This window comes from Lissotriton helveticus, chromosome 7, assembly GCF_964261635.1.
Source record: "Lissotriton helveticus chromosome 7, aLisHel1.1, whole genome shotgun sequence".
Taxonomy (NCBI): domain Eukaryota; kingdom Metazoa; phylum Chordata; class Amphibia; order Caudata; family Salamandridae; genus Lissotriton; species Lissotriton helveticus.
In genome coordinates, this window is record NC_136068.1 from 984621902 (window position 1) to 984645314 (window position 23413).

Below are 23413 nucleotides of genomic sequence, written 5' to 3' on the forward strand. Positions count from 1 at the left end.
TATTTCTTCTTTCATATTGTCAAAGCCAAATATCACTTGAAAGTCTTTGTTAACACTGTCTCAAAGCATTGGTGCCTCCAAAAATTTGCCAGCGCAATGTCACCGTGGTAAGCTGAACAGTGAGTGAGCTTCATGTAAAAGATCATGCCGCAAAATATGGAATCATCCGAACTTGTAGATGAAACCTTGTGCCACATGTCGAGACTGCAGACTCCGGGCCCACTCTTCTCTCAGACTTGTGGCCCACTCCATGATCAGGGCCACCGTTGGCTTCTTAAGGACCACTCCTCATTGGTTGCTACCAAAATTAAATATTTGAAGTTCACCGTCATTTCAGTCAGCGGCACAATGAAAACATTGACTAACGTCCACTCGTGGAAACTCCCTCATCCCATGATCATGGCATTATTTATTTATTTAATTGCCTTAATATAGTACCTTTATCCAAACTGCATAATTACCGGTGATGTACAGTATTTTAATAACAGCCAAAGCTAGGTCTGATAACACAGGGACAACATGTGCGCCTTTGATGTCAACAGATTAGGATCAGTTCCTGAAGGGAAAGGAAGCTGATCCCATAACAAAAGTGTCAAGCAAGGTAAGAAGTACATGAAGGACCAGGCGCAGGCAGCAAACGCGAAGAACAGACCGCAGAGGACGATTAGGGTTTATGTCGAGATCAAACAGTATGGTTAGGGAGGATCCATAGAGTGAGTACGGAGGTAACAAAGAAGCCAAAGAAAGAGAAATGTAGAGAGAAGACAAAGAGCCAGCAGATCATTTCCAGATCCTCGCTGGTCTGAGGTCAGGGCTTTAAGTGTGGGGGGGGGGGGGGGGTCTGTGGGGGGCTGAGCCCCCCCTTTTTGTTTTTTGAGGGCCTCGAAAGGGGGCTCTAGGGGGCTCTATTTTCGGGCCTCAAAGGTAAGGTGAGCAGACGTCCTGGTTTTTGTTTGGTGTTACTAGTGTGGGTAACATGTCTTGATAGTAAGAAACTGCCAATTTCGTTTTTTCACTATTGAAAGGCTATCTTGCCCATGGGATAACATGGGGAATGCTGTGTGACATGTTTACCTGCATATCGTCCCATAACGGCAAGATAGACATATGAAATCTGGTATCCCTGAACTCAGGTGTGCAATACCCATTGGACTCAAAGGGCTTCAGCCCCCCTCCCCCGTCGTGCGTCTCAGCCGCCGGGATGAGATGCTTCCCGGGCACACACACAGCCGGACCCGAGCACTTCACAGGTCTTTAAAAGACCATTTGCATATTAATGAAGAATTGTTGTTGTCTCACCCCTTCTAAGAGCCCCTGCAGCTCCACTCTGACTATTGCTTAAAGATTCAGCCCCCCACCGAAATTTTTTCTTAGCCCCCCTGAAATTTAGCCCTAGTGGTGCCTCTGCCTGTACTCAGAATTTAACAACACATCCTTTAGTGAAGATGGTTTTTAAATTCTAAGTTTGGAAATAGCAAATGTTTTTTAAAGTGTTTGGTATTTTATGGCTTATACTTAATAAATATACTTTTTTGCCTATTTTATTATCCTTTGCTGGATGCGACATCATGATTTTCTTAAGCACACAATGCTAGTTATCTTGATTTCGCCCACGCCCCTACTTGGTTAAGCCACACCCCTTTAAGAGATGTGCCACGCCCCTTTTCGAGCACCCCCAGGTTTTTTCCCCCCACTTAAAGCCCTGTCTGAGGTTGAACCTGCAATGCGTCAGTGTTCACCATTGGCTGCAATGGCCGGCTGTGCACAGACGCCCTAACCATGTTAGACCTCACCCTCCCCTTCACACCACTCAATAACCATTTCCATGTGCTGCACTCAGTGCTCCGATGATTAGAATGTTCGTGGCAGCACAGGAGTCATTGTGTGAGACTTGGCCCATTTTCTCCAAGCGCTCATATGAAGTGCCACAGGAACGGGACTAGGAGTCCCAGGTGCAGGGTGGCTTGAGAGGTGGTATCAGACCTGGTGATCAGCTCAGCACAGTGGGAAACAGAAGGACATTACGATGCACGTTGAACCCAGAGTTCCGGGATATAAAAATAGTTTGCTATATTTAGCGTTCTCACTGATATATTAGGCTGCAGAGCCGTCATGCAATGGAACAAACTGTACTAAGAAAAGTGTGAGGGCAAAAGGAGGGAAGCGAGGATGACACAATTGGGATGGGTCTGTCCTTACTGAGAGATCTACAGGATCTCTGGGAGCTATTTATGAGCCAGTTTGCGTCGCTCTTGCATCACACAACATGGTGCAACAGGAACACAAACCTTACATGTGACTTACGAAGCCACGCAAGGCCACTTTGTGTGGCTCTGAGTTGCTTCATAAATCTAGAGTAGGACAACACAGCGCAAATCGGTGTGTTGGGTTACTCTGACGTGGGACGGCGTTCGATTGCGTGGTTCTTCCCACGCAACTCCCGAGGTTTTTGATGCATTCCCACATTTACCAAAACTGGTACACATGTGTCGTGTTCTGCGATGCGCCACGCACAGGAATCACACAGGACACAGATCATGTGCAGAGGTACCTCTATATTTGGATATATCGTCTGTCTGTCTGGGCACGTCCGCCCTCGTCCTCGTCCTGGTGTACAATGCCCTTTCCTGTCCGTCCACAGGAAGTAGTCCGGTGACCTGGTCACCACCCTGTGACCCACAGGGTCCTAGTGTCCGGTCATCACATCCCCCCCCCCTGTCACAACAAAGTCTTTTCTACATGCACAAATTCCTGGTCTGCTGTCCACACTATGAAAGAGAGAGAGAGGGAGAGAGAGAGAGAGAGAGAGAGAGAGAGAGAGAGAGAGAGTCTCTACATTTCTTCTATCAGTCTCTGTCTTTTTGCACTCTCTTCTTGGTCTTTGTTCTCCGCTCTGTTCTTGTTCTCCGCCTTCTTCTTTGTGTGTTTTCATCTCTCCGCTTGTTCCTTGCTCTCTTTCTTCCCCTTCCGGTGTTGTTATTGCTCTTTCCCCTTCTTCCATCTTGAACTCCTTGAAGTGTGAGCTGTTTCTTGTTATTTTCCGATGATCTGAGACCGCAGTCACCATTGACCCTTTTACTCCAGTCACTACTAGAGGATCTTTTGAAAAAGGGCTGTCAGATTTCCTTTGCTGTGTTTGTTTCACTATTACTAAATCTCCTTCCTTTAGCTTGTGCTCAGCTGCATTTCTCTTTCTGTCAGCATATTCTTTCATTTTCTTTTTCTCTTGGTTGTCTCTTTCGGCAATCTCTCTTCTGTTGGTGTCTGTTCTGGCCTCTGTTTGTGGTAGCCTTGTCCTGCTTGCTCTTCCTAACACCAGTTCTGCTGGACATCTGCCCGTGGTGCTGTGAGGGGTGTTCCTGTAGTCTCGTAGCACTTGACAGAGCGCTTGTCCAATTGAGATCTGTGTCAACTTTGCTCGCTGAATTGCTCTTTTGATGGTCCCCATAAACCGTTCTGCCATTCCGTTGGCTTGTGGCCACAGAGGAGTTATTTTCCTGTGTTTGATTCCCAGGTAGTCCATGAACCTGCAGAATTCTTCTCCTGAGAATGGAGGCCCATTGTCTGTTTTCAGTGTTTGTGGTGAGCCCCAGGCAGCAAATATGTCATCTAACACAGGTAGGGTGGCACTTGCCGATGTCGATGACACTTCCCTCACTAGTGGAAATCTTGAAAATTCGTCAATCACTACCAGCAAGTACTTTCCAGTCTCTAGTGGCCCATAGAAGTCTGCTGCTAGTTCCGTCCATACTGCCAAAGGCAGTTCCGACATCTTCAACGGTGTGGGCTTACTAGACGACCCTGTTACTTGACAGATGTGGCATTGTGACACTTCGTCCTCCACCATACTGTCTAGTCCTGGGAACCACACTCTTTCTCTCAACATCTTCTTTGCCGCTACCATTCCTCTATGTGACTCATGAGCTATCTTAACGGTCCTCTTTCGCAGCCGATGTGGTATTACAATCCTTGGACCTCTCATCATGACTCCGTTCTCTGTCTCAGACAGCTCTTCGCCAATCTTTTTGAACGCCAGCAGTTCTTCTTTGTCGACCCCTTCTTCTGTGACAGTGTTGCTATTGATATGTCTCCATCTTTGTAGCCTCACTATCGTTCCTACTGCCTTCATTGTTGGGTCTCTTTTTGTCTCTCGCTCCAATTCTTCACTTGTTATTGACGCTGGAGTGTTTTGTTTCACAATGAAGTTCAGATATTCTTCTGCCATTGTGGTACCACCTTTTTGATGCGGGAGCGGGTGCCGCGACATATAGTCAGCCGGGTTTTGGTCTTTGCCTGGTTTGTGTACTATTTTGAAATTATAGTCCATCAGCCTTATTCCCCACCTCTCTATTCTTGGTGGTATTTTCGCATTTGGGTTGCCATATATGGTCACTAGTGCTTGGTGGTCCGTCACTATTGTGAACGGTTTTCCATATATGAACATGTGGTAGTGCTCGCATGCCCATACTACTGCCAAGCTCTCCTTCTCTGGCTGGGAGTATGCTTTCTCGACATCCGACAGACTCTTGCTTCCGTAGGCTACTATCTGTCGAGGTGAATCTTTTCCAGGTTTGTGTTGTGCTAGTATTGCGCCCAGACCTACCGGGCTGGCGTCTACTGTTAGTTCAGTGCATAAGTTCGGGTCAAAATATGCCAAGTGGTCTACTGCCGTTACTGACGCTCTTATTTCTTCAAACGCCTTTGTGCACTCTGTGGTCCATTCAAATGTGTGTCCTTGTTTTGTTAGTTCTCTCAATGGTGTGCTCACCGTCGCGAAGTCTTTTATATACCTCGCGCAGTAGCTGGCAAGGCCAAGAAAGGATCGCACTTCAGCGACGTCTTTTGGTTCACTCGTTTTCTCAAGCGTGTCTATCTTGCTCCGGTCTGGCCTCATTCCTTTCCGGGAGAATATGTGTCCGAAGAATACTAATTCTTCCCTTCCCAGTTCACATTTTTTTTCATTTACTGTCAGGCCCACCTCTACTAGCCGTGAGCACACTTCCCTTAGTGCCGTGTCGTGTTCTCCATCTGACTTCCCAAAGACCAGAATGTCATCGCTGTAGTTGAGACTGTTCTTTATCGGTCTTATTATCTGCCTGATCGTTTCTTGAAATATTTCTGCTGCTGAAGATATTCCAAAACTCAGCCTTTTGTAGCGAAACAATCCTAGGTGCGTTGAGAACGTCGTTATGTACCTGGACTGTTCGTCCAGCTCCAATTGATGGTATCCCTTGCACAGGTCTAGTTTGGAAAATGTTCTCATTCCTGTCAGGCAACTTATCATGTCGTCCAGATGTGGTCCTGGATGACGTTCTCTTTCGATGGCTGTGTTTGGTATTCTCATATCCACACAGATTCTTATCTGTGTGGTGTCCTTTTTTGGTACAGCCACTATTGGGGACACCCATGGCGTTGGCCCTTCTGCTGGCTCAATGATGTCCTGCGCTAATAGGGCCTTTATTTCTTCCTCCACCTGAGGTTGTAGATGTATTGGTACCCTTCGGTGGTGTTGTGCGACTGGCCTGACAGCTTCATTTATGTGCAGCGTTATTAGTCTTCCTTTCAGCTTTCCTAGTCCTTCCGTCAGGTTTGGGAACTCCTGTAGTATGCTCTCCTTTTCCGACATGTGGTACGTCATTTTCAGTAGGCCCATTACTTTTGCTGTTACATTGCTTAATAGACACGGTGCGGGAATGTCTCCTCGTAACACGTGTATTTCTTCTGTGACAGTCTTGCCCTTGTGCGTCATGGTGTCCGTGAATTTTCCCATGTTCGTGACGGGATTTTGTGCACCCCACGTAAATACTCTTACGCTTGATGGTTGTAGCGGTGGCTTCCTCTTCATCTTGTCCTATTCTGTGGCACACATGATGTTGCACGTGGCTCCGCTGTCCAGTACAAATTCAGTTTGGTGGGGCCCTACTTCAATGGTCACCCAGTCCGTCTTCTTTATTGACTTCCTGTCTATTAGCCTGATGTGTTCCTCTTCCTGCCCTCCATCTGTGGTCATGAGGTATAGGCGTTCTACTTTTCTTGTTGTTTCTTCCTCTTCCTCTTCTCCTCCTGACTCTCCAGACGAGCTCCTCTCCGTCGCGTCCATGTGCCGTACATGTCTTGTTGATGCTGCTCTTGGCCTTCCGGGCCTGCCACGTTCATTTTTAAAGTGCCCACCTTGGCACATGGTAGCGAAATGGTTGCTTCTGTTGCATTTCTTGCATGTTTGACCGAATGCTGGGCATGGTCCTTTGTGAGGGAATTCTAGCCCGCACCTGTAGCATTGGGAACTTGGGGGCATATTATCAAGGGGGTTTATCTCCGCTTTTTGGCTTTAAAAGCCAAGAAAGCGGAGATAAAATTATCTCCCTATTACCAAGCTGTCGCTAACACCAGTTAGTGACAGCTAATAGGAGATAGCGACCATCTTGGGCCCCGCTTTGCATGTCAGTGATATTTATCACTAATGACATGCAAAGTGGGCGTGCCAAGATGTTAGCGACTGGAAACAGTCGCTAACATCGCTATCTCCTATTACCAAGTTTTGGAGATATTCGCGCTAAGTGCGAATATCTCCAAAAGCTAACACCTGCCCTGAGCAGTTCTTCACCATGTTATCCAATGGGAGGTGGATAACATGGCTAAGAGCATTTGCTCGATAATGCATGAATATCGCTGACTTTTCAGCGATATTCATGCATTGCGGCCGTTTTTTATCGCATTTGCGATAAACCTTGCTAATAGCAAGGTTTATCTGCGATAAAAATCGCCGATGTGCGGCGATAATTTTTGTCTCTAAACAAGTTAGAGACAAAAATTATCGCTAGTTGTTGGTAATATGCCCCTTGGTTTTTTCGCCGCTTGTTCCTTGTGTCCTCCCTTCCAGTTCCCTTTCTTGCCTGCATCTGACAGTCTATGTATTTGCTCTCCCTTTCGGTCCATCTGTTTCGCTTGTATCATTGCTCTTGCTTCGGCCCTTGCTAGATCTAAAATCTTTTCTAGGGTGATCGGTTCTTTTAGTAGTCTGGTGCGAAATTCCGTGTCTCGGCAGCCTTCTATCAGTTTGAGGCGAAGTGCCTGTTCATTGTCATATTTTTCAAATTCGCAATGTGCTACTAGCTTTCTCAGCCTTGTTGCGAAATCATCCATTGACTCTTCTGGTTGCTGATATGCCATGTGAAAGGAATATCTCTCAAAGTCGACATTTCTTTGGGGGTCAAACTTGGCCGTTAGACATTGTTTTAACTTCTCATAGGTCTCTAATTCACTCTGTGGCAGTGTTATGAGGAGGTCATCCACCTCATCCCCCACATAGTTTAGGAATAGATCCAGTTTTTTTCCGTCCACCACATCAGTCGCCTTCATGTATCGTTCAAATTTTATGAGCCATTTCTCCCATCGGATGCCCACTTGTGGTTCCGATACAGTGAAAGGCACTGGTCTGCGGAATTGTGCGCTTTGCTTTGTTTCGGACATTTCTCTTGTTCTTTCCTGTTCTCCGCTCTATTGCTGCTTGTTCAACCCTTATTTTCTTATTTTGCCTCTTTTGCCTTTGCTTGTGCTTGTTTGGGCCTTTTTCTTACTTTCCTTCTTTTTCTTGCTTTTTGTCCTTTTATATGCCCCTTTTCTTTTGATGTTGCTCTTAGGCCCACTTGTCGTCGGTATTTATCCTTCTTTGTGCCTTTTCTTCTCTTCTATCAGCACTTTCCACTGTTTTTCGCCCTTTGCCTGACTTTAAGATGGCCGCCGTGCTTTTTCTCTGTTCCGATTGGCTTGTACAGCCTGATTCTAAGATGGCCGCCGTCTTCTCGCGAGACTTAGCGGCCAATCGCGATGCAGCCTGACTTCAAAATGGCCGCCGCACATGTTCTTCGTCCCTATTGGCCCTCGCGCCTGGCCCCAATATGGCCGCCGAGATTCTCGCGAGAGCTCGCGCTGGCTTTTCTTTTATATCTTGAAACTCGCGCTCTTTGGCTGGCGCTTACCGGGCTCGTTTCTTCTTCGTTTGCGGCGGTCGGGGTGGGCTCCCACGTCGCTGCTTTCTCCTGGATGGCGCTTCACTCTTCCCTCTTCCTTTTTGACCACGACGTAATCCAGGGTGGGCTCCTGGTTCAAATCACGATGTTCAAATCACGATGCACAGCATGCAGTCCGTCGTCCTTCGTCGCCAGATGTCGTGTTCTGCGATGCGCCACGCACAGGAATCACACAGGACACAGATCATGTGCAGAGGTACCTCTTTATTTGGATATATCGTCTGTCTGTCTGGGCACGTCCGCCCTCGTCCTCGTCCTGGTGTACAATGCCCTTTCCTGTCCGTCCACAGGAAGTAGTCCGGTGACCTGGTCACCGCCCTGTGACCCACAGGGTCCTAGTGTCCGGTCATCACAACATGGGAACGCACCAAAAAGAAACGCCTTCTCAGGTGAGGCGTACCAAAGAGAAATATCTTTATTTCTGCTCTCTGTCTCTACTACTGTGAACTGAGGGGGAAAAGTAACTTGAAAATCAAAGCAAACCAGAAGTTTTTGGCCTTGTTACCCGGCTGCTATTTTTATGTTTTCGCCATTGTTCTGAATGTTGCATAGATTAGATAATTTTTTTTTTAAAATGACATCCCTGATAAGGTTAGACCATTTGGCATTGCCTGAGCTTGTTTATTTAGGAGTCCTGTCTGCCTCCTTGGTCTTTTGAGGGTGAACAGGAAGTACGGGGTGGATTTTGAAATCACAGGAAGCAAAGCAGGGAAGAGAGGAGAAAAAGATAGCAGTAACGTGATGGCGGCTTGTATAGCGTGCTCGGTGCCAGAGCCACCCAGGACGCCGCGGTACTTCTTGCCACCTCCCTTTCAGCTCCACCCCAGCCGTGCCCGGTTCCTCCCTCCCCTGCAGCACCCTTGCCGGGTGATTATCACGGGAGAGGCTGGTGGAGGCCTGCAGCGGCAGGAGAAACACATATTTAGCTCAAACGGCCGGAGATTGACTGTTGTTCCAGGAGGCCCTGTTTCCTAACCCAAGCACAGAACTGCCTGCGGTTCTTTGTGTTTATGAATGAATTACAGCTCGCGTGAGTGCGCAATTCATGCTGTGTGTGTGTGTTTATACGCGTGTCCGTGCTTCCTGGTGTGTTGCAATGAATTAAGATGCTTAATATGTTTGTGCCAGACCTGGACATTCCTTTATTTGTACCGCATATCATTGTGTGTGAGGTTGTTTTGCATGCGTGTGAAAGTGTTTGTGGGTTCAAGGCCTCTTCTGGTGTCTGCTCGCAGTCTGGCATTGTTCCTCTGCTTCCTTTGCAGGTACGTGCGGCCCGGAGGAGGGTTCGTCCCCAATTTCCAGCTTTTTGAAAAGGGAGATGTCAACGGGATGAAGGAGCAGAAGATGTTCACCTTCCTGAAGGTGAGTTAAGTTCACACAGGGGCCTGTGTACCCAGCAGCCAGGGGCAGGGCCGGCTTTAGGGGAGTGCGACCGGTGCAGTCTCACTGGGCGCTGACCTGTGGAGGGAGCGCTGACCTTAGGAAGGGACGCTGTGTTTAGCAATATCTTATGATTGGATAGATGAGGGGCTTTTTTGCCGGTGATAGTAAGAGAATCCGAGGCGGCTGCCATGGTCCGTGCCAAAAGTGTATATGGACTCACGTGCCTCTAGCGCAACAGCCAGCCGAGGAGGAGGCAACAGCGGCTTCCAGTTGTGTGGCAACTATCAGGCCGCCCTGGGACCATACTCCTCTCTCTGCCTCTGTTAACTCCTCCCACTGTTGCCCAAGGTCACACGATTTAAGGCGGGGATCAACTACTGGACAAATAGGGGATAGAAGAGGTTTCTCGCCACTCACGCCCACCATCACACCAAAGAAGCGAAACAACATGGAAGTTACAGAGGAAGTTTATTTATATTTTCAGGTCCCTATTTACGAGACACTATCGCAACATGGTGCTGCAAGTCATTTTGCTGCGCCACGCTGCGTTAGTTTCAAAGCACGGGGATGCAACATATTTACAACAACATGTCACATCTATGTGCTTTCCCCTGGGCTGATGCATAAAATGCTGCCATGCGCCAGCACAAGCACCCTTGCACCATTGTGCAAGGACGCCTGCGTCGTGGGGACATTGTTTTTGTGCAGGAAGGCGCACCTTCTTGCACAAAAACAATAATTTGAGGTTATTTCTCTTCCAATTCATGCTGTAGAATGCAGCATGCATTGAAAGAGGAAAAACCGGAGGAGAAATGAAAAAAATTCTCCTCGGTGAACCTCGCTACGCCACCCCTAAGGTGGTATTGCCTTCTGACACATTTCCAGGTTTATGATTGCTCATAAATCTGGAAATGCATCAGTGGACAGGAGTGTTGCGTAGGAACACCCACAGTAACACCCCTATCATTCCCCTAGCACACAAAGTGTTACGTGAAAATTGCCGATTTTTCCAAAAACACGTAATTCCACGCAGGGTGGCTTTACGTGCGCTTGTAAATATCACGCAGCAGGCTGCGCGACCGGTGCATAACTCAGCGTGACACACTAGTGTCGCAACTGGCTAGTAAATAAGTCCCTGAGAGTTTTCTACAGCAGTGTGTGCTTGTCTAGGTTACACCTGAGTGCTAATTACAATACAGAGAGAGCGAGAGAGTTAAACGCTGGATCTACTCAGACCAACAATCTGCCATCACTGAGGAGTTTCATTGAATGCATGCTTGAACAGTTTCGTTTTCATGAATGTGGTTGTGTGCTGAGGATTCATGCAGGGGGTTCCACAGTCTTTGGTACCTGGAATCCAACAAATCTGCTTGTATAGTACGCTCAGTTGTGTACCCCGTAGATAACATCCTATCAATTGCCAAGCACATACAATACAAAAGACAGGCCAGAAGTTTGTTGGTATTTGTTGTAGGCTGTAGCTTTCTTTACTTCAAATGCAAACTCCAATCATATTAAACTTCGCACATCATTTCTTTGCAGATTTCTTTATGACAGAACTTTGGTAGACCTCGTCGAAATCTGGGCAGTCTTAGACACCCAACAGAAGTCTTTGTTGTTGCATTTATGGTTCCTTAAATAACACATCTTTATGCAATATATCATAATCTCTTATTTACAAGTGAATGCAACCATGGAACTCCAAGACACCTTCCCTGCTCCAGAGATCGACAGGGAGACACACCAATGAACTGTCCATCTGTGGGCACCCCAAGGGTAGGGCCAGAAGGTCTGGCCCAGCAGCAGGCCAGTCCCTCCTCCAGCCATGCCCGCATCCACCATAGCCTCTCATAGCAAGGGGAGACATCAATAAACATTGTGCCGTCAGGTGATAATGTTACATATTTTATAGTCACTTCCACCTTCTATTCCCCAGGCTTTCTTAGAGCAGGGCATGTGCGGTTGGGGTTTTTGCAGCCTCAGCATGGCCCTTTTCTAAGGGTGATGATGCCAAAAGAGGGCTTTAACTCTGCCACTGAGGCTTGCAAGCTCATTTCCCATCCCATTAACTGATGTCACCCAGGTAGAATAGGAGCTGTGCTTTAGCAATGGAGGAAATGGCACAAAGGAGCAGAGGAAAGATTTCCCTACTACAAGATGCTAAATACAGCTGGCTCTCTTGGATCGATTAATGACACACCTTCACTAGTTGCAGAGTGCTCTTTGCAGACTTCTTGCACTTAATGGTTCATTGAGAGATAAGGTTTGCTATTGTTGTATACAGGTCGTTTCTGTTGGGCAGAGAGATAGATGGTGGCCATTCGCAACAGATATATTGGTTACGTCTGCCCAGTAAGACTGATGCATAAAGCATAGAACTTTGAACTTTATTCTTGCCCCATCTAGCGGACAGTGAGGTGTTTCAAGGTTGGTTTTATATGGACACATTGCCACAGGCTGTGACACATTCTGGTCCTTGACACCTGCCTAAGTTTGGAAGCTCAGTGTAAACCATGATTACTGTGCCCTAAGCAAGCCTTTACAATGGCTCTCTCTCTCTCTTCCCCCTTCTCGGCTCAAACCTGTTGCCACCTTGGTATAGTGGAAGGATTATATTAAAAAAAAAAAAAAAAGAGTTGCAGAATAATTAACACTTCATTTACTTGATTGAAAGAGGAAAGTTCAGAATCCTGACTTCTGATCTTCTCCCACACTGAAGGGCCACTCGAATGGCAGTGAATGCTGCTGAGGCAGAGTCTTGTGTTTTGGAGATGAAGGCTGCTAATATCGCGCAGTCCAGGCACATGGAAACTTTTAATCCAGAAAAATGCATGCTCTGTAGAAGAGGACATGTCGGCCAGGTTTGCTGGGCTGTTTTCTGGGTGGAAGTGAATATGAGTACCATTGGCGTACATCTGGAAGCTACCCGGTACTGCTCTAGAAGCAGTACCAATGGACGCATGTGGAGCTTGAAAAGAAGACACGATATGGGCGATAGCTGTTGTACACCACTTTGGGGCAGATTTACAATAACTGGCGCATCCCTGCTTACCAGCAGGGATGCGCCAGTTATTGTGCGCCATGCCCCCGCCACCATGGATGCGCCGCATTTACAATGCAGCGCACCATGGGGCAAAAACGGCACAGTTGCATCATGCATCTGAGCTGTAAAAGCGGCGCATTGCTGGAGTTGCGTTGCAAGCGTAACGCAGCTCCAGAAATGCTCTGGGGGGCCCTATTTTTACAATGCTGTGTCAATCCTTACGCCTGCTTCAAGCAGGCACAGGGTTTAGACGCAGCATGGGCTCAAAAGTGACTGAGTGAAATCTTGTAGATTTCACTGAGTCACTTTTAGGAGGCGTTCCTGCACCGGAACGGCCCCTTCCCCCTGCGTAGGAACGCCTACTTCTGGCGCAGGGCTTTACGTGATGCATCTCCCAGATGCGTCAAATTGTAAATACCCCGCAGCAAGGCGCATCTTTTGCGCCCCGCAACGGCGGCGTAAAAGAGACGCAAGGGGCTTGTAAATCTGCCCCTTAGTACTTTATTGAATGTCATTTAGAAGTATACAATGAAAGGATTAAAACTAAAATAACCAAGCTGGTTAAGACAACCAATGAAACCAGACGGCACAGATGCCGGTTTGAAGTACCGACGGAGAGAGCGGTGCTTCATTTCTTTCCTGAGCCGCAGCCAGGTGGGGTGAGGTCAGCACATCTTACACATCGGCATACAACCGCATTTGTAAGAAGATACGGAAGGGTCCACCTAGGAGGTCCAGGTGACTTGTATACCAGTATCTAAATTTGTATCACGTTTTTAGAACACTGTTTCTTCTTATTTGATTCACTTTTTTGTGCAGTAGCAGTTCTTGACAAGGTCCTGAAGAAAGCAAGGCCACATGGCCGTCATTTGCTGAAACATGTTGACCACGTTCCACTCCTAGACAGTTCATAAATTTCCTCTGTCTTTGCTATTTTTAGGTTTCGGCTACCGTCCCACTGCGTAGCAGTGGGCGGAGCCGAAATCTTATGTCTGTAGTATGGGGGCCTGAACACGCCCCTCTTCTCGATTGGCTGGCCTCGTAAATGCTGGCCAGCCATTGGAGGAGAGGAGCGTCACTGAGTTCAGGGCCCGCCTTGACGCGATTCGGGGGCGTTTCTGGGTCTTTTTTTAAGTCCCGCCCTCTCCTCTTCCCATTGGCTGGAATTTTACCTTCCAGCCAATAGGAAGGGGAGAGCACGCCCCCGAATCCCTACAGGACGCTGTGCTTTCCGAGCAGCGTCTACGAGGCCATGAGGTAAGCCTATTCGTCCGCTGTGTGTTACTGGGGCATTGGCAGATTACTCGGCCCTGCAAGGGGTTAACATCCAGCAACAGGTTTCACGAGGGGTGGACCTGCGCCCTCGAGCACACACTGTACAGTACCTTGGTAGGGGTTGTCGTGGACAAATGCGGGGGGACAGCGGTAGACCGGGACAGGGCTCAGCAGGGCGCCTGATGTGGGTCCGGCTCGTTACGGCGTCAAGACGGGCGGCGCTGGAGCGGGGCCTCCGAGGGGCTCTGCGGGCTTTCAGGGACGCTGTCTGTGTCCGGGCGTAGGTGTCCCTTCGACGCGAAGCTTTAGGGAGATCTGGGGCGGAAATGCCACATGGAGCAGCCTGTACGCGTTGTACAGGGCAGCTCCTCTTGATGCGGCGCGGCCTCGGGGATCTCTCCCGGTGCAGTGCAGTGCAGTACGCCTTCACCGGCTGGGGAGATAGGTCAGATCCGCAGTGAAGCAATCAAGCTGGTACGGCGCAGCCTCAGCGGGAAGGTACGGCGCGGAGCTGCTCATGCCTGTTCACAGATGGCGAGGCTGAATGAACAGCGACGACAATAATAAAGAGAAAACCGAAAGCGTCATTATGAGCCGCATAATTCCCTCTTGTGGTTTTAACAAGCAGCAATATAGTTATTTGGGTTTTCAAAACTGCTTTCTTTTGGAGTGATGCAGCGCTGCTACGCAACCTTTGAGGTGGAAATGAAAACAGAGGCACGAGAAAAGTAACTTAGCATTTCAAAGGACATCCTTCTATTTAATGCCTTCGGTACAACGCGGAAAAGAGTCAGGATTGCATACGGCCTGCGGTTAGGGTGAAATGTAAAACACGCGCTATAATACATCTGTGTTTTGCTTCGGCAGACTGACCTTTTCCATGTGTGGAACCGGGCACACGGATGCGCCCCGGAGTCGGTTTGAGAGAGTATACATAAAACGCGTTAGTCTGCGAGAAAATAAAATCCAGGGGTCAGACATCATGCCCTCGCGTGAGGTAGTTTGAGATGGGAAGAGAGAAGAAAGGGTGGGGGTGGGGGGCTGTGATTTTTTTTTACTGCTGGTAGGTGTTGGGTGCTTGACCAGAGAAGCCGTGAAACTCGTTAATAATAACGGGCGGACGTACACTGACCCCGGGGGCAATGCTCATCTATTGATTTAATTGTTTAAATCACACTGCTTAATGGTCCCGGTCGGAAAAGTGTGCAGCTACTACAGGGGCAGCGAGGTTCGCAGAAATACTTCCTTTCAGCACATGTTTTTGATGTATAAATGGGAACCAGGTGTCGGCTTTGAAAGTGTAACGGAAATCCCCCTGGACTGTCAGTAGCTACGGGCATAAGATAAAACAGCTAAAATGTTCCATCTGCTTTAATTCTGAATTCTGAGATATGTATTGTTGATGCATAGACAAGGCAGTTATTTCCCAGGTCCAACCTTTCTGACGTGCTGGCCTACTGGCTCAAATGAGAGAGGGACTCATATTAGCTTTTGTGTCTGATGCGAAAATATTGATTTTCTAGTCATGCTTACGACTTCATAATTTTAATTTCAAAGTTGAATTGAAAAGTACAGTTGTTCTTTGAAGCTTCTCACATCCTACAGTCAGTTCAAGGTATAGGCCGTTGCTTATAACGTTGAGGTCGGAAAAACGTTCCAATACCTTTAAAGTAAACCACAGGCTACATGGGTGTGTGGGTATGAGACGCTCGTCATGTCTTTTATTTCTGATATTTATGTTTCCTTTGTCTTCATTGCTTGAATTTGCTTGCGAGGCAGTGTCACTCATAGTTGTTGAAATGTAACTCATAATTACACTGGGATTATGAAATTGTCACACATAGCAATCTGAAACCTTGGCAGCTATGTGGTCGAGGGCGCGAAGCCCTTCCGCTGCTACATGCAGGGGCGTTTCTGTGCCCACCTCACCCTCCTTCTGCCTTGAATTTCTCTGCCGGTGTCCTACAACTATTTTGTGCCGCGGCGACCTGTGCCAGGCTGTGAAAGTACAGTCCGAAGTCTGCTGCGCCCAGACCTTGCATGAGGACTTAATCATTAGCTGACCAGCTCAGTGACCATATGTCGGCTGAAACGACGTTCAATAGGGTAAGGGATGGGGTAAAATATGTATTCTGTAAAAGAAGGCTTCCCGTGAGTTTACATTCCGGAGAGACGAGGCAAACACACTAGCGAAATGCAGAAAATTGTGGACATGTCAATGCGGGAATCCCAGTGCAAGTAACAGAATAGACATTCATAGATGTTAATACGCCGGCAATGGGCACCGAAAAGGCACATTCAGTGCTCCATTGGTGTGAATTGAGGTAACTCAGACTCCGGCTTGGAACTGTCATGTCGTTGTCTTCTCTTAAAGTGTACTTAGCGGTGTAACAGCTTGGGTTGTTATAGGGGGTTAGTAAGCCCCCATAGCGATGCCGTGCTACACTAATTGCAGAAGGCGCTGCACAATTTATGTTAACACAACACAGACCTAAGCTGCCAAGTTTTTCAATCGAGCTTTGTAAATTGTTGCTGGATGGTGTCAACCCCGATTCTGCCACTAGGAGTCCCTGTAACTGAACTCTGGCCACAGACCTGTCATCAGACAAAAGTAATCTTACAGAGCCCATATTCCTCGTGCGCCCACACAAGTAAACACTTAAGTCTGTAATGCGGCATTAAAACACATAGGCGCGCCTGGAAATTGTCAGTGAGCGCATGAAGTGGCCACCCATGGAAACCGGTCACTGCATTCGAAAGTTGTGCTTTTCAGAACAGCATAAATGCTGGAACTATTCGGCCTGTTCTTTATCAACAGAAAGGGTAACAAGCACTGGCGTTGCCAATAGGTTTCGCATTTGGAAAGTTGGAGCTATTTGTTTTGTAAATGACATTTTATATTTATATATCGTTATTGGCATTGTCAATAACAATATATAAATATAAAATGTCATTTACAAAACCAATAGCTCCAACTTTCCAAATGCGAAACCTATTGGCAACGCCAGTGCTTGTTTAAACATTGGCTTTGGAAGCTATATCTGATTAAAATATTTTTCTGCTTCCTAAACCAATTTTAATTACACTCCCTTCTTCTTTTTTTGCTATCACAGCTTCTTTGCACTGCACCTTAGCTAGTTACCCCATGAGCCACACCACTCATTTATATACATCCAATCACTTCTGACAAGAAAGTGACCCCACACTGCCAACAGGAGGGACCCTTTTTCCATCCATTAGGCCCTTTTCTGTGTGTCATTAGGCAGTTGTTTGCTGTGCGGGCCTTTGGAACCCCAAATGATGAAGGGCGGTTCCGAGTGGTGACTGATGGGTGTTCAAGACCATACACATGTTTGGCTTATTCTCATTTCTTTCTGAAAGTGTTTGAAATCTGGTTTGTGGTACTAATTCCCAGTCGACATTCAGATAATCCTTGTTATCTCTCCTTGACCCTCTGATACTTTTTGTTGATATAATAATTAATATTATACAAGCCAAACAGTGAAGTAAGGATTTTCTAGAGAAACAAAAGATGAATTAAAGAAAAACAGTTAAAAGCTGAAGATGCATACAAACCATGTTACTGGACTAAGAAGGAAAAGTCTGAATGCATAATGGATTAAACAAGGTAATGAATAGATATATATTATCAGACAGGGTAGAGTGAGAGGGTGTTACAAGGGAACATAACGATGAAGACTGAAAAAGAAACGGCAACGGGACACAGCAAAAGACTAAAAAAGAAAGAGAATCTATGAAAAAATGCAATATTAGAGGCAAAAAGAAAAAGACAACACGATCAAAAGAGAAACAATATCAGGATACACGGTTCAAAAGGGAAATAATGAAAGGATGAGGCAATAGAAAGTGAAACCATGAAAGCTTACAGAATGGAACAATAATAGGATGAATGGATCAGAAAGAAAAGGTGCACGGGATTGGAATGAGAAACAATAAAGAGATTAAGTGCTAAAACTGAAGGAATCTTATTTTCGGACAGGGATTAGAAAAAATATATAATGAACAGCGAGTAGGTTTAAAACAGAACCAATGCAAGGAAAGGTGTATTTTAAAAGGAGAATAATAATGTTAAAAATCGAACACAACACATAAGGAGGTCCAAGCCCAACCAGCGTTTAATACAAAATAGCAGGTAGCCAAGCAAAAATATCAAAAGACAATTGTCATTTAAATTGACCCCGGCTGACGCTAGAAAATGGCCAGGTGGAGCAGCAGGCTTAAATCATGTACATTTTGGTGAGGCATATATACATTTCCTGCTAAAACACATCAATGCAGAGAGATTATGTGACAGCAATTAGTCTCAGCAGCAGAACGCATCTAATATGCAGGGATCTGAATCTTTCCCTCCAAGGAGGCGGAGAAAGGCATTGATAGGAAGCTAGTTAGCATCCATGTCCACAAATACAAGAATCTCCTCACAAAACACTGCTTCCTTTTGCTAGGTTTAAAAACAAGGTTGTACTTACTAAAATATGCAGTGTACAACATGGAGCGCCAGGGTTCCTGGGCCCAGCAAAGCCATCAGCAAATGCAACACTGTAATGGTTTAAACTGAAGGAAACCCTATTTCTGGTCGGCCCACAATGAATATATTGATAAACATTCATTCCTACGTTTTCCTTCCTTGCAGAACGCCTGCCCCCCTGTTGGCTTCAGCTTCGGGAATCCCACCAATCGTCTCTTCTGGGATAACCTCAAACTCAATGACATCAAGTGGAACTTCGAGAAGTTTCTGGTTGACCCGGATGGGAAGCCCGTCAGGCGCTGGCACCCCCGAACCAACGTGTCCGTGGTGAAGCGAGACATCATTGAGTTCCTGCGGGCGGCGCGCAGTCCACAGAAACAAATTTACAATCAAGCAGAGCAGAAGTAGAGGCCCCGCGTGCAAGAGGAGTGAGGGGGAGAATGAGAGACAATGTATGTGTGAGGTTCAACAAGGGGCACTGATTTTGGGGGTGGACCTTCAGAGATCTTTTGTTTTTAAATTTGGGCCTCTGTGCCATCCAAGTGTCTGCCGTAAACATTTCACACATTTCCCAACTTCCAAAATACAGAAGGATGGCAACACAAAAACAAAATCGGCCTAAAGTACACCCTCGAAATCTCTGCTTCTCTGCCACCAAATATGCCATGTGCGTGTGCCTGTGTGAAAGGCATTGTTAATGGAAGAATAGGAGTTTGTCCATAAGCTGAAGTAAAATCAGGTTTTTGCTTTTATGACTGTGTATTATAAAGTATTTCAATGGTTGTATGGGTTACAATGAGATGTTTCTTCAGGCGTAATTTGAGTTCGTTTTTTAAAGGAAAGTGTTTAGAAAGAAATGTCACTGTGTAAAGGACAGGAAGAGCGTTATGTGAAAGAGCACCAGAATGACATTTCATATACGTTTTTATCACGGATGGAAAGGCCAAGAAAGAGAAGGCACAAAATGTGTGATTGTTATGTGTGTCAGAGGCACTGACTACTTTTGGGTGACTGAGGAGCAGAAATAAGGAAAAATCCAGAAACCTCATCTACTGGGACATTGTTATCAATTTACTGCAGTCAGGAGCTTACAGTTGTGATGTCCCCAAAAGAACTAAAGCAGCATTTGGATAAAAAATGCTCACATGTGTTAGGAGCCCCCACTTTCACCAAAATCCCTAATGAATACACCTGTTTTTAGACTAAAATGTGTAGGGCCCCAGTGCATGTGTAACACCCTCTGGAGCAAGGGTTCAGAGGTGTGATCAGAGTGTAACGCTGTGAGGAGATGTCCCCCGGAGAGCAGAAGAGCGCACCAGCATGAAGGACCGGTCCAAAAACACGCTGTGGAAGGACCAGCCCAGAACCCACTCTGGCCTCAGAGCAGTTCTTTTAGTGCATTCAGTCTGCTCTGGGATCCCATTTTGGGGGTGCACTGCTTCCAGCCCCTCCAGGAATCTCTTACCAACTTACCTGGTTACCGTCAATGCAAAATAAAAAACAATTTCTGAAACACGTGTCATATTTGTACATGGGTGCTCGGGAGCATAAGTGTGGCATGATGTGTGTTGGGGGGGGCTTAGGGCTCATTCTACCTATTCAGACAGAGGTACAATATTTACATGGTCCCGGACAAGAATGTGAACACGTGTGCGTAAGAGCGTGTCAAAGTTTGTACTAATCATGGATTGTTTCCAGCACCTTTAGGCAAGATAGTAACTGTTTTATGCACAAGAGAACCACAGCTTTATTATGAAGACCCACCATACTTAACATTGAAACAGTTGGAGAAACGTCCTATTTATTATCCGGCTGTACTTTCCTTGGGTCAACTTATTGGATGTGATAACCAATCCTGGACACACCCATGCACAGTGACTGGACAATGGATGCAGTAATTTAATATTTGAACCAATATAAAAATAACAAGTCATTTTAATGATTAAACCCATGATAAAAGGATTGCATTTTAAAATAGCTCTTATTTTCTTATTTCAAAAGTAACTTATCTGTCTTATGGGCTCGTTATTATTTTTACATGGTATTAGATTAGATTCTTACAAGTTTTCTCAATTTTAGTCCTTCAGTATCTAAACAAGCAAATCACGATGTCATTTAACAATGTCCTCAATGCCACTTTAAAATTTAATTTTAATTTAATGAAGTAATGCAGCCCATTAATAATTAATTTTCTCAATATCTTTGTCATTTACATGCTTACAGGCCTTTCCAAAATATGCATCTTTAATTTGTACAGGAACACACAGAAAATACAGTGTGTACTTTTGGTTTTCAGTTTCAAATATTGACATGCGGCACACCTTTTTGTTCTGTCTTTCTGATATTTTATGACCAGTTGGCATCTGTTTTGCCTGGTCAGCATTTCAAGGATGTTGAGGGAAAAAAACATGTATTCAGTTACAGAACTTCTTATATGTGGTGAGGAAAAACTCACACAAAGTTGGATTCATGTTGCCTGCATAGGTATTATATTAGAGTGAAACTAAATGTTGGCAAAATGTCCACATTCTTCTGTTATTTGCCTGTAATTTGCCCCCCTTACATTAATGAGGAACTCATATTTCACATTCTTTTGAAGCTACAGGCAGAGATCAGAAAAATATAGGCAAACCTTATCAGTTTTAACTGACTGAAGTTCTAAATTTTATTTAAATGCTAAACTTCGTTTTTGTTACACGCAGCAATTGACTAATTGAGCTTCTTCATAAAAGCGTGTACAACTATGGGAATCAGTACTACAGGAGTACTCTTTAATGTACTCTTATTTGCCTTTGTGAATTGATCTTGAAATATCCAACTCCCTCTTAGTAAAAATGCAAAGAGGACACACTCCTTTATATTTGTACTAACTGTATATTAATATACTATGAATATTCCCATTTTAGATGTTTTGGGGACAATTCGCAAAGGCTCCAAAATTTCTTTGTGAATAGGGCCGTTTGTTTATTAGGAAATGTACTTTTAAATGAATGTATGACGTTACAAAGCATACATTTACAATGCATGCACTTACAACGCAGTTTTGACATCGCAACATCCACTACAACGCATTCCATTACATCGCATGACAATTCATCGCATATTTAAAAACTACCTTTACAACGCATTCCATTACATCGCATACTACCTTTACAACGCATACCATTAAATTGCATTTAAGGTAATTATTGGATAGTGTAAGGGTAAAAATTACTATTCTAACTCCAGGGGGTACAACAGTATGTTAAGTGTTGGATAGTGTAGGGGTTAAAATTACTATTCTAACTCCAGTGGGTGCAACAGTAGGGTGAGTGTTGGATAGTGTAGGGGTATTATTATTATTATAATTACACTTATTAAGCGTGCAGCTTCCCGTGAGGTTTCCCGGCGCTAAGGCAAACAGAACGATATACAAGATGAGAGGAGCGTCAGACCAGCAGATTACGTATTAAATAGCCAGGTCTTAATTCCTTTACGGAAAGTCAAGAAGCACAATTCAGAACGCAGAGGTAGGGGTAGGGAGTTCCAAAGAGAAGGTGCTAACAGGGAGAACGAACGGCCTCCCATTTTAGCTCTCTTGACACGCGGTATCTTAAATTTATTCTGGGTGGATGACCTAAGTGTGCGGGGGGGGACATATGGCTGCACTAGAACAGATAGGTAGCGTGGAGCTCTTCCAGTCATGATTTTGTGCATGAGACATAATGCCTTGAATTTGACCCTGCTCTCAATTCGCAGCCAATGCAGTTTGCGCATGTGAGGCTTGGCCGATGTTCTGGCAGGGAGGTTACAAATAAGGCGAACAGCCATATTTTGTACCACCTGGTACTTCCTAGTTACCTCCTTACAGGCACCCAGGAGTAAGATGTTCCCATAGTCCAGGCGTGAGGTGACAAGAGCCTGGACTACAGTCCTCAGGGTGTCGGCAGGCAGCATCCACGTTATTTTCCTCAGCCACCTGATGATGGTAGTACAGGTGGCGGACACTTTCACGACGTGTTGCTTGAAGGACAATTGATTGTCAAGGAGGACCCCCAAATTACGAGCAGTCGTCGTTGGGGTAGGAAGAGGGCCCATCTTCGGCGGCCAATGTTGTGGGCCCCAGAGCGAGGTGTCAGAGCCAAACAGGAGCAGTTCTGTTTTGTCCCCATTTAGTTTTAATTTGTGCTCAAGCATCCATGCAGATATTTGTCGTAGTCCAATTTGAAGGGAAGAAGAGGGAAAATTTTTATTGGTGGAGAGTGAATAGATGACTTGAGTGTCATCGGCATAGGAGTAAATTGTGAGACCTGCCTGTTCCGCCAGAAAAGCAAGAGGTCTCACAAACAAATTAAAAAAAAGAGGGCTAAGGATAGACCCTTGTGGAACACCGTGCTTAGAGGGGAAGATTGATGAAACAGATGTAGAAGAAAAAACTTGAAACGTGCGATCAGAAAGGAAATTAGCAATCCAGGCCAGGGCGGGACCACCGACACCCACAGATTTCAAGGTGGACAACAAGATGGAGTGGGAGACGGTGTCAAATGCGGCACTCAAATCAAGTAATATGAGTGCCACTGTCTCCCCATTGTCCACCTTTTGTCTAATGGATTCAGACACACCAAGAAGAGTGGTTTCAGTAGAGAAACCAGCCCTGAACCCGGATTGAGAACCATGAAGAAAATTAGAGGTTTTGACGTGAGAATTAAGCAAAGAATTGACGTGTTTCTCTAAGATTTTAGAAAAACATGAAAGCAAAGAAATAGGGCGAAAATTAGATGGGTTGTTGGGATCTGCGTTGGCCTTTTTTAATAATGGAACCACCATAGCGTGCTTCCATTCATTGGGAACGATAGCTTCAGTTAGAGACGCGTTCAGAACCTTCAGAATGATATGGAGTAGGGCTGGATCCAAAGAGCTCAGAACTTGTGGAGGCATTGGGTCAAGGGGGGAACCAGATTTAATGTCTTGCAGATACTTTTTTAAAAGTGTAGGGGAGATAGGATCCTACCACTACCATACCTACAACTATGCGTTGTAATGGTATGCATTGTAATGCCTGCGTTGTAGGGACATGCGATGTAGTGTCATGCGTTGTAATAGTATGCGTTGTAATGCCTGTGTTGTAGTGACATGCATTGTAAAGGATGTTGCGATGTAATGACTACGTTGTAAGTGTTGTGCGATGTAATGACTGCGTTGTAAAGGTTA

General features: G+C 45.7%; 1 protein-coding gene across 1 annotated transcript in view; it reads left to right on the forward strand.

The window, feature by feature from the left end:
• The window catches only part of GPX3 (glutathione peroxidase 3), a 114511-nt gene extending 94775 nt beyond the window's left edge, over positions 1-19736 (forward strand). Inside the window, exons 4-5 of the mRNA XM_078653614.1 lie at positions 9296-9395; positions 18389-19736. Coding sequence (XP_078509740.1) covers positions 9296-9395; positions 18389-18631 — 343 coding nt within the window. The 3' untranslated portion in view covers positions 18632-19736. The remainder of the gene's footprint in view (positions 1-9295; positions 9396-18388) is intronic.
• Positions 19737-23413: the final 3677 nt, after the last annotated feature.